At 32.0% G+C, this 11,560-nt stretch overlaps 1 protein-coding gene across 4 annotated transcripts in view; it reads left to right on the plus strand.

Annotated features, from left to right (window-relative positions):
- LOC148624794 (RCC1 and BTB domain-containing protein 1-like) overlaps nucleotides 1-9,529 on the plus strand; it is a 28,147-nt gene extending 18,618 nt beyond the window's left edge. For 2 of the 4 annotated variants that reach the window (XM_088567686.1, XM_088567687.1), the window contains exon 15: nucleotides 7,237-9,529. In XM_088567686.1, the coding sequence (XP_088423812.1) occupies nucleotides 7,237-7,245 (9 nt within the window). In that variant the 3' untranslated portion in view covers nucleotides 7,246-9,529. Of the gene's footprint in view, nucleotides 1-634; nucleotides 5,942-7,236 lie in introns of those variants that run through there. The other 2 variants (XM_088567685.1, XM_088567684.1) reach the window with 1 other exon arrangement.
- The last annotated feature ends 2,031 nt before the right edge of the window (nucleotides 9,530-11,560 follow it).

An 11,560-nucleotide genomic window follows, 5' to 3' on the forward strand; every position in this document is an offset into this window, starting at 1 on the left:
ACAGAGTTTGCAATGTGCTGGAATAGATTTGTGGAGAGTTGACCTTTTTTGTCATGTGACCAACAAGATTTGCTGTGATTTCTGGTTGCACATTAAGTTGCATTATAGCCAAAACTTTTTTAACAGCACCAGCTACCAGGGTATACTTAATTTGAAATCTGAAACATTTTAATCAGCTTTTCTATCATATGAACACCCCATGAAGTATAAATCTTTTTAATTGAAATGTCACAACAGTTATTTTTTTCATGAACAACCAGTGATAACACTTGCTATAAGTTCTTTATTTGCAAAGACTGTTATTTGGTCTCTATATCACTTGATTTGCTTATAGAAAATTCAATAGAATGTTATAAAATTGAGATTTTTGAGTTATCTGCTCTTGAAATGTTCATTTTCAGTGCATTTCAATGAAATTATAATTCAATTTACCAAAGAAAATCTTGTCCTTTTTTTCCTTTATTCTGATGGTGCAAATAGTCAAATTGAACTTCAAAATGGTGTTTTTTAAGCCATGTTCACCCACTGCCTGATTTTTGCAAAGACTGACACTTAAAAGGACATATATGTCGCCTAGTGAGTGTTTTTTTGAAGTCTCAGGTATACTTTAAAATGTCATAATTGTTCTTTTCAGGAACTTGAAGATTTCTGCTTCCGCTTTGCTTTGAATCATATGACTGCAGTGACACAGACAGAAGCTTTTGGACAGCTTGAAGAATGTATTTTGAAAGAATTTATTAGAAAAGCAGCAATGTCAGGGGCCTTTAAGAACTGACGGTGTCTTATGGCCATTTTTAAAACTTATTTTGTTTGTTGTAGACTGCCAAAAAAGCCAGATATTCCTGTTGAATTTAATGAAAACATTTAGTAATTGTTAGAAATACAAAATTATAAAAACAGGTCTGAAAATTAACTGGCTAGTTTATAAGTTTTAAAGTTAGTCAAATTGTCTTTTTTTAACATTTTTATTTATGGAAAGGTATTTAGTATTTTTTTCCCTCAGGATTAAGTTTTTTGATAATATAAAGAGGTAGTGATTTAAAATTATAAGGAGTCCAGTATTTTTATTAAGTATTTTGATACATGGATGACATACTAATATGAAAAATCATATTTTCTGAATCAAAAGATAGTTTTACATCAAGTTTTGTATTGATGAAGTAAATTTACCATTTTGTGTATTTACTTTGTCTTGAGTGATAGAAAATAATGCTAATTTTTTTTATATTTTTTAGTTAGAAATTGAAAATAGTCAGTGAAGCCTCAAAAGGTTAAATATTTGGCTTTATCAATTTCTTATATGTATACATGCAATATGTTGTTTTATTTTAAGAGCAAAATGTGTTTCAGAGATGGCCATATGACAACATTTTAAAAATATTTGATGTGCCATTGTTCCATGGTTAATACATGTGTTGTAGTCAATGTAAGCACTGCTCTCATTATTATAACTTTCAGTAAATGCCATTTAGACAAAACAGTAATTCCATTGTGTCATGTATGTACATTTATGTCAGAATGTCTTGCTCTGTGTAGATTGTTAGATACGTTAGAGTTCAACATTGGGAGCCATTTTGCATGATTGAGGAAGGCATTTAATTGACCCGGATAGTGACATAATTTTTTACAGTATTCATAGCCAAAAAGCAGTGTTGAGAGGAGTGCCGTTTTAGCTCACTTGGCCGAAGACAACTCGGTATGAATGTGTCTTAAGGTACCCTGCATAGAACTGATGTTGTGATTTTCAATCCGTCGAAAAACATGGCAGCTGTTACTAAAAATAGAACACAGGGGTGAGATAGAAGTTTTTCACATGTATCTCCAAACTGTTAGGTTTAGCCAAATTCTGACAGGGTAAAAGTGTTCAGCATGACAAGATCTATCTGTAATCAATTTTTTTTATAATCTCGTAAGCCATGTTGGAGTTTGCCCTTTTTACGTAGTTTTTGGTCATTATAGTGTTTCTTCTTTCAAATATCTTCTCTTCTGACATTACTCGACTAATTTGAACCAAATTTGGTATGAATTTGGTATGGATTTTTGATCCATAGAAAAACAAGGCTGCCATTACTAAACATAGAACAAAAGGGTCAGATAGAAGTTTTTTGCATACATCTGAGAAACTGTAAGATTTAGTCAAATTTTGACAGAGTAAAAGTGATAAGTATGATAAGATATATCTCTGGTCAAAATTTCGTTTTAATTTGTTAAGCCATGTTGGAGTTATTGCCCTTTTTTTATGTTTTATCCCTGTTTTTCATGTTATTTCTTTTGAAAATTTTTTTATCTGAAATACCAGAAAGATTAGGACCAAACATAGTATGAATATTCCTTAGGGTGTTCTGCATAGATCTGATGCAAGTATTTTTGATCTGTCAAAAAATATGGCTGCCGTTACTAAAATAGAACAAAGGGGTCAGTCAGAAGTTAATACATCTCTACAACTGTTATTTTTAGCCAAATTTTTCAAATTGCTAAGGTGATCCTTATTATAAGGCCTACAAAAGTTTGTCAAATGACTCCTTATTAGAATTATTGTCCTTGGAAGGTGAAAATGACATTTGTTTTTAGCCAATATTTTGAAAAGTACGATAGACAGAAACTTTTAATTGCTGAAATAATCCTCATGATGAGGCCTACAAAAGAGTGCATTTTATCAAAGTTGTCCGATGACTCCTGTTGGAGTTCTTGCCTTTGAAAGGCGAAAAATTATGTTTTTAACAGTTTTCAGCCAATGTCTTGATGAAATGATCCTCATGATAAGTCCTACCAAAGTCTTTGTGAGTCAATATTGGACAACTTGTGAAAGTTATTGCCTTGAATGGCAAACATTTAACCTGGTGAGGGATTCAAGCTCATGACAGCCTCTTGTTTTTTGATACTATAAATGGGGTGATCAAAATAGGTAATGAGGCACCCCTTAAGGAGACAGGGAAGGGTCTGAGTGCAGTGATATTTTATTTAGATTGCCTTAGTTGTATTTTCAATGTTTTTTATTCAGCAGTACATGAATTTTAGAAGGCTTATTGTAGCATATTGTTAAAATGTGTAAGTGACAACTTTTAGTTTTCTGGGTTTTTTTTGTAAAGGTACTAAACATGATTTAAACTGAAAAGTACACATACCCTTTCCTTATTTATTAAGTTCTCTATGAAACTTTAAATATATGTGATGTTAATTTTGGAAATGGTACTTTGAAAGCGAATGCTTATTGTTGAAGTCTGCATGTTATGTTGATATAAGTATGAACAGTAATCATAAACAAAACTTTCCATATTTATGGGGATCTATGAATCATTAGAGATGGTTGGTAAAACAAATACAGTTAAGTAGTGAAATTTATGAAATTTAATTAGTATGGTGCTGTTTATTTATTAACATTTTCGATCACCGAATATTTGCCATTAAGTTTCAAACTGCCATTCAATGTTTCATTGTTTGCTATGATTATACTGCCAATACCAAAGCGTAAGCCATTTCCCTACAATTATTTGAAATGCCAAAAGGGTTAGTTTCCTGAATAAGTGTCATTTTGCATTTGCATACTCACATTCTCAGTGTCAAATATTCCTGATGCCAAAAAAAATGCCTTTTTAGATTCTAAATTGAATGTTTAATAGTCACAGTTAATAAATATATAACATTTGTAGAAAATACTGGAATAGTTAGAACAGTTGTATGTGGTGCATAAAAATATAGTACTTGAGTTAATGATTGGTAAAATATTAAGATGAACTTTAGATAATAAACCAACATATTCTGGTAAACAGATAAAAGATGTGAAATCAATTCTGTGCATCTACTTCTGATTTAATAGTAAATTACACTTTATTTCAATAAAATGGATGTCAAATTTTCAACATAACATTCCCTTCGTAATAATGATGTGAATAGACAGTGAATCCTGGTTTACATTTAAGCACTGTTTTCATATTATAATCATGCAAATAAAAAAAAAGTATATTTTGAAGGCACTTTAATTGTGGGTACTCATTTTCGTGGTTTAGGAAAAAATATTAGTAAATTCTTGAATTTAAGAATTTGTCTCTATCAAACAGACGAATGGGAAATTGCCTTTTCGTTGGGGACCAAATTTAATGGTTTACCGAACTCACGAAAACCAGGAAAATTGGCCTCCACGAACAATAGTACTTTCACAGTAATTAGGTGATCAACTATCTAAACAACCTAAAAAGGAGTGAGTTCTCTACTTTCCCTATCTACTTTGTTGTCTTTAATTAGTTCTTGTAAAACAGTAATTTTCGTGGTTAAGGATAAAAATATAGCTGATCTGATGCTAAAGAAAGAATATCGTTTAGCTAGATTCTTTAATCTCAGTTTCCGCTATATAGGTGACATATTATCTTTAAACAAACCTAGTTTCATGGATTTGATAAATCGCATCTACCCAAAGAACTTGAGATAAAGGGTATTACAGACAATGTAAAGTTAGCCTTATACCTTGATCTACACTTAGAAATCGATGGTAAAGGAAAACTATTGACCAAACGTTGGGACAAATGTGATGACTTTTCATTTAGAATTGTCAACTTTCCTTTCATCTGTGGCAGCATCCCTTCAGCACCTGCGTATGGAGTTGTCACATTACTACTACGTTATGCCAGAGCTTGCCGTAACTACACAGACTTCGTACAATTAGGCTTTCAGAACAGGGTTATGTTGCTACAAGATTGAAGTCATCACTTCAGAAGTTTTATGGTCGTCATCACGAACTCGTGGATTGTTACGGTGTATCCATCTGCACCATGAAAATTGATTTGTTCAACGTGTCATAGTTTTCCTTTCCTCTTTCGTCTACCCCGGACTTTACTTTTATGAGCAACTCAGCGGATGTTTCTAGAAAAGTAGAGGACGCTTACCCTACTGGTGCACCTGGTCCATGCTCACAGTTTTTAGTGGAGTCTGAGTTCCTTATTTACTTTTGTTACTTCGTATGTACTATTTAAGTTACTTAATGTTCTTTGTTGTGAATGTCTGCTTTCCATGTCTAGTCTTTGTCCCTAGTTTACATTCTTTTGATTTCGGATAGAATCTTGGTTCCCTTGATTACTCTTGGACAAAGTGGATATATTAAGACAATTAAGATAAATATTAAGTATATGGAATAATTTCCATGTCTCTTAGGTGAATTAGTATCACTGTCTCACTGATGTCGTGTTATCTTGCCTGTCTCCATGTTTATAACCTATTTTATTTTATCTTGTTTTTCTTTGATTATTATCGAAATTAAATCAGATTCCACATGACTAACTCATTTTCTGTAGTATGTTTTAAAAATAGTTTTAAATATACTATATATATATATTATCAATTTTCTGACCATTGTATGAATGAACAGTAAAAGTTTCATTCTGCGTTTCCCTTAACTGCACATAGATTTTTTAAAAGACTATACTCATAAAGGGATATAAGACATATTCAGATATTTTTATGCTATTTCAACGAGATATTCCTTAAATATTCCGATTGATCTGTGTATTAAAAAAAATTAGGAAATAATGTCAGGTTATAAAATGATATTTTGTTACAAATACCTAGTAAATGATATTAATTGCTTGTTTGATAATGTGGCTCAGCTCAGATAGTTTTCTGTCTTTCCCAGCCTAGAGTCAGTTGACATTTAGTGTGTAAATTTTAAATGATACAATCAATTTGATAGAATGAGACTGCTGGGTAAGCAACACTCAATAAGCGTGGTGCATCAAATGAACTGAAAAGTGTTACCCCCATGCTTTAATGAAAATTAAAAAAAACTGAGTGTTTACACTGATGTTCGCCTACTACCGGTCAGTTAAAAGAAGAACAAATTTCTGAGCTGCACTTTCTGTGCGTATTGCTAACGCCAAGCAAATGCATTGTTAAGATTATTCCTATATATATATGTGATATTGTTGTTATAAATAAAGTATGATAAACAGTATTTCTTCTTTCTTGATAAATTAGTAGATCATGGTTTTATATTAAACAAAGGAGATGCTCATTGCAATAAAACAAATGGAGCAATGTCATTTTTTTAAATTTGTTTTTGTTATAAAAGAGCTTAAGGACATTTTAAAGCTCCTATTTACTACAATAGTATCAATTTTGTATATAACTTTGAGATATTAAAGATTTTGATGTGATTTTAAGAAGCCAAATGTACTGATTTACTGAAGCAGTTTTTACATGACTATAGCTATGTTTGTATTAAGGTGGTGATGTTTTCCTGACGGTAACTTGATTTTTATAAATTTACAACTAAAAGGAATTTAGGGGTCAAAATGGAATCAAAATACTCTTGGCTAATATCAGTAAAGCTTTGTAATAAATCATTTAGTAAAGACCTGCATAAATGTTACTGTAAGTGACTTTCCCTGATCCCTTAATTTAATTTATTTCCTTATCCAGATGAAAAAGCTCCATACGACTAATAAAATGACTGAGCGACTGACTTGCAGGATGACAACACCATTCTTGAACATTTGTCTATTAATACCCTCTCCATTTTTCTTTACATTGCACAATATCATTGCATTCATTGATCTTTACATTTATCGTAATATCAGCAAAAACATGTTGTCATTTAAAATATCCCTAGAAATATAGGTAACGTTTATCAGTACTTGACGTAAGTTTCAATTTTTTTTCAAATTAAGTTGGTGCATTTTAACTAGTAGTTAAAACATCGTTTTTCCAGAATTTAGAGTACATTTGTGTATGAAGATTGCTTATTATCAATTACTGAAAACCTGCATGTTGATTAATCATTTGACCGAACGATCCATATTTGTAAGGATAAGTTGATTGATGTAGTCCCTGTAGGGATGCAATGATTGCAGGCTTAATTTTGCAAAATCTTGTTTGAAGGCTACAAGGTGTTGACCGATTAAATCCCTAGGATCGATAGCTACAAATGTCATCCACATCACTTGAGTTTTATTTCTCACATTATCCAAGAATGATACTGTCTGATATGCAGTCATAAAGTATTCCCATTGAAACATTATGATTTTCTCTTATTAACCTTTCACCGAGTTTTTAACCACGTTTTCGTCCCAAATGTTTGTATCTTACAGTTAAAACATCTTATTTATAGTTACAACTCAATTGTTGAAGGGGGTTTGGCCATGTTAAAACATCACCTTATTATCAAAGTATTTTTTTTGTGCACGATCCGTTCGACAGCATTTTTCAATTTTAAAGAAAATATATCGGTGCTTTTTATATTTTTTGTAGATTCTGTGAGATTTTCATTACCTTTTTGTAAATTCCTGAATCAGCTTTTACGAGATATTCGTTGGGCAGTCGTCAAATAACTCGTGTGGAAAACGGACGTTGGAAGGACAAACGGTTATTTATTTCCTACATCTATCCAGACTACTTTCGAATTCGTTCAAAGTTTTGGTTTTCAACTTAACTTCACACACAACACTTCTACATAATCTCACAACGTTCATTGGACTTCTGATATGCTAACAGCATTCGAATTCCTGTTAGACAATATTGTCATACGCTTTGGCGAAACCATTTATCGTCAAGTTATTGGTATTCCCATGTGGACATATTGTGCACCACTTATTTCGGTATTGCGGACCTATTTCTGTACTATTACGAATCACAACATATGGCAAGAATATATAAAGACCCTACCAAACAACATTTGGTAGAAATAAATAATAACGCCTTTAGATATTTGGACAATATTGTGGCTCTTAATGATAATTCAATATTCGTACTAAAGATATATATCCCGTAGAACTGTCTTTGAAAAAAGCATATGTTGATAACAAAGAATGTCCGCTTATTGATCTTAGTATTCATATAGATAACGGTAAACTTAATACTAAAATTTACGATAAAAGGGATGATTTTCACTCCTTTTAGTCAACTATCCGTTCTTTATGACGTTCCTTTGTCACCATCATATGGTTTTACATATCACAATTGGTTCGATTTGCTCGTATCTGTAACTATGTTTCGAATTTTAGCGATGGGAACTTTTATCTATATAAGAAAATTCTACATTAAGGTTTTCGATATCAAAAGCTCGGAAAAACATTCACAAAAACAGATGTACTTGTAAAGGATTATTACGTGCAGGTATCTCTCACCCTTTGTTTTTCAGTAATATTCTACGCAAAGCGCGGGAAGCTCGATACTCACCCAATAAGTTATCTAAACATTTGGAAAGCTTATTCGTAAGGGATATAGTTACGGTATCGTCAAATCGTTGCGAATTTCATTTTTTGTATAAAATTGATTCCTCAAAGGGTCTTTACATAAAATTTAAGACAGTTTATTTAAAAGCAGTTTTTGGCATGACACGGATTGTGTCATTATTGTATGATTTATGATGTACCGTGATTTTGGGGAAGAATTGGGACAGTTGCAACAATGGACTCAGACCTTTTTAAATTTATTTTATGTGTATTTAACTGTGTACTATTTTTTTTCACTGTAGCCAGATTTTACAGGGGGAGGGTTGTGATCGCGCCAAAATACTTTAACCCCAACGCATTTTTTTTTGTCCCCGTCCCAAGTCAGGAATTTCTGGCCTCTGTATGTCTTGTTTCGTTTTCATTTTAGTTCATTTTTATGTTACGTCGTTGCACCTGTGTATAATGATGTTTTAGGGGCCAACTGCAGCCTGCACTGTGGTATGAGCGTTTCCTTGTCGTTCATTGAAGACCAGCTGGAGGCCTTGGGCTGACATTTTCATCCCGATGGGTTTTTGTAGTCTCTTTGATATATACACCATACCTATTCTCGTTATGATACAGTATTATTAATGGAAGAATTTGTTAATTGTTTTCATTAAATCTGAAATGTTTTCACTGAATCAGAAAGAAGATTGCAGTTATTTTGTTTTAAAATATGCTGGAAAATTATTTTGAACCCAGATCGGCTGTTGACATACATTTTGCTACAGTTTTGCAACCAAATACCTACACTTTGTTCGGCAGATTTCTGACATTAAGTTTACATATCCTACAAAATTAGAGTGTCAGCAGTTGATTTAAAAAATGAGAATGTTTACTGCCAATAAGTAAGATCTATGCTCAAATCAACGTTGAACAACCTATACATTCTAGTACATTATACGTTGAAATAACTTACTATTCTCCTATAAACCATTTGTGAAGTAAATCACATTTCTGTAATCCATCATTTGAAGGTACTCTATGGTTAGAAACGTCGGTAAAATAAAGATAAAATACTACGACAACATGAGACATTGTTAAGGCAAATCAATCCTAATTCAAATCGCAAAAATTAAGGTTTGTTCATGTTTCTTCAAATTACATATTCATTTATTTGGAAAAGAAATATTCCAGTTATGGAAAATGCGACGATTGATCTTTTAACCACAAGGAACAAATAATAATAAAAACAAAAACAAACACCCACCTCCAAAATAATTCAACTTTGGAAACTTCAAAGGAAATGCTCCACATTTAACCGAAATCGGCAATAATTTTTTACCTTCAATCATGTAGTCATCAAAATGACGAATTTTGTTCAATTAAAATGAATTATAAAACTATTTTTCAACGTGTCTTGTTTTTATAACATTGAACATGCTATGGTCACTATGAACTTGATTTTATTTTTAATTGGAATCACGATTAATTTTATGTTCGTATTTGTTGTTTATGTTTCTATATACATGTACACTCGTACACTTTGTCTTGTAATATTTGATATTTATGATTAAATATCAATATCTCTTAAGAATGCTTCTGAATATTACTAAGCTAATGGAATTTGGACAAATCATCATCACAAAATTTGGTGACATGAAAACGTTTCGTCCAAGCTAATGTAATAGACGACAAAAATAAACTCAAGGTCATATCGAATAAATTTTAATTGTCATCTTGTTACAAATCAAATCCCTTTTTTCAAACAATTAAATGTTAAAACAAACATAAAAGCGTCGGATACACACCAAACCTTGCTAATCCTACTTCCATGTAGGAGCCATTGGCACAATCATAAAATCCTTCGTGAACAAAACAATTATTTATTCAATCAACCACAACTTAATTTTATAAGTTGGAAAAGAAACATTTGTTAAGTATTGGAAGGATTTTCGCCTGGATTGTATATATACTTAGTGCTTTTGTTGTGCTATTTGCGTAGATCAAATTGCATGAGGCGTTAAGTTATGAAATGATCTATTCATATATACATATAAGACTATACAGTCTGAGGAAAAATAATTGGAAGCATCTGTTCTTATTCCCTGCATCTTAATCTCTTTGTTGTTCATGAATAAACAGAGAAGACAATGAGTTCATTAATAGGAAAGATTTTTTTACTTAAACAAGAATTGACCAAGAACACAAACCAGGAAGAAAATAAAAAAGAATTTGACATAATTTTCCCAAGGGATGAAAATCTTTTCGTATTGTGATGTGCATTAGAGTTACAAATTTTGAATAAATCCGCCATGGTTTTAATTTCACATTTCATAGTTCTTTCTAGAAGAAGTAATTTCTGTTTCATGGGGATTGACTATAGATTTTTGTCTGTTATCACACAGGGCTGTGTTTGTATACGTATATATTTCTTCTGCATGTAGATGGACAAAAAGTATTGATTCCGGCATGCTACAATGGTCATCAAATGTTTTTGTTGTGTTGACAAAAAAATAGTATCAGGATGCTTAAATAAAATCTTGAAGGCTATTATTCTCAGCTCTATACGTTTGAATAGTCGACATCATGTAATGTATATAAGAAGTATAAAAATGACAACAAAATTGAACTGAACTCTCGCTATTGTAACATGAACGGACACTAATGCATTTCATAATGTGTGTCATTGCTTATGATGTTTACTGAAAAAAAATAATGGGTGTCCATTTAATAATTTGTTCCGTCTTCGTCATTCAAAACATCGAAAGCAACTAGTGAAACTTCAATTAAGGGGGCAATTTAGATACATCAAAATCCAAGTACGTGGTCTGAACATGGAACAAGCAACAAAGATTACCTATTTACACAATGTAGATATAAGAATAAAACAAGATTACATGTAAAGACTGAATATAAGGAAAACAGGACATCACATAAAGACCTAAAGCGCTAGCAATATGAACTCCGCGACACACTGTCATAACAGAATAAAAGGATCCCGCCAAAACAAAAGAGCGATTCAGACTGGGGCGATATGATTTAAATTAGCAAAGTCTCGATGTAAACAAAATTATGATATGGAAAATGGTAGATTACTATCCGAAACAGATGAAATGGCGATGAAATAATCACTGTGATACATTGAACTTGAAAAATTAATCCTTCGAAAATCAACATTTCAGCGAAAAGAGCTTACTTTACGATTTTCAAGGAGGTGAAATGCATCTCTAATTTCAACCGTCTCACATGATGTTAGTGTGATCAATAAGCTGCAATGGAATATATACAATTCCTCTTGAAGCTCCTTTGATGTACCGTCTCGAAAATTACTTCGACACAGTATGTCAAAGGAGCTACATAATTACTGGAACTAAGTATCATGTCAAGCTCTGTAGGTTGTCAATCCGGTAGGATGTGGA

Source organism: Perna viridis, chromosome 2 (assembly GCF_037379345.1).
Source record: "Perna viridis isolate PV_CMFRI_1.1 ecotype Kerala chromosome 2, ASM3737934v1, whole genome shotgun sequence".
NCBI classification, from domain to species: Eukaryota; Metazoa; Mollusca; class Bivalvia; order Mytilida; family Mytilidae; genus Perna; species Perna viridis.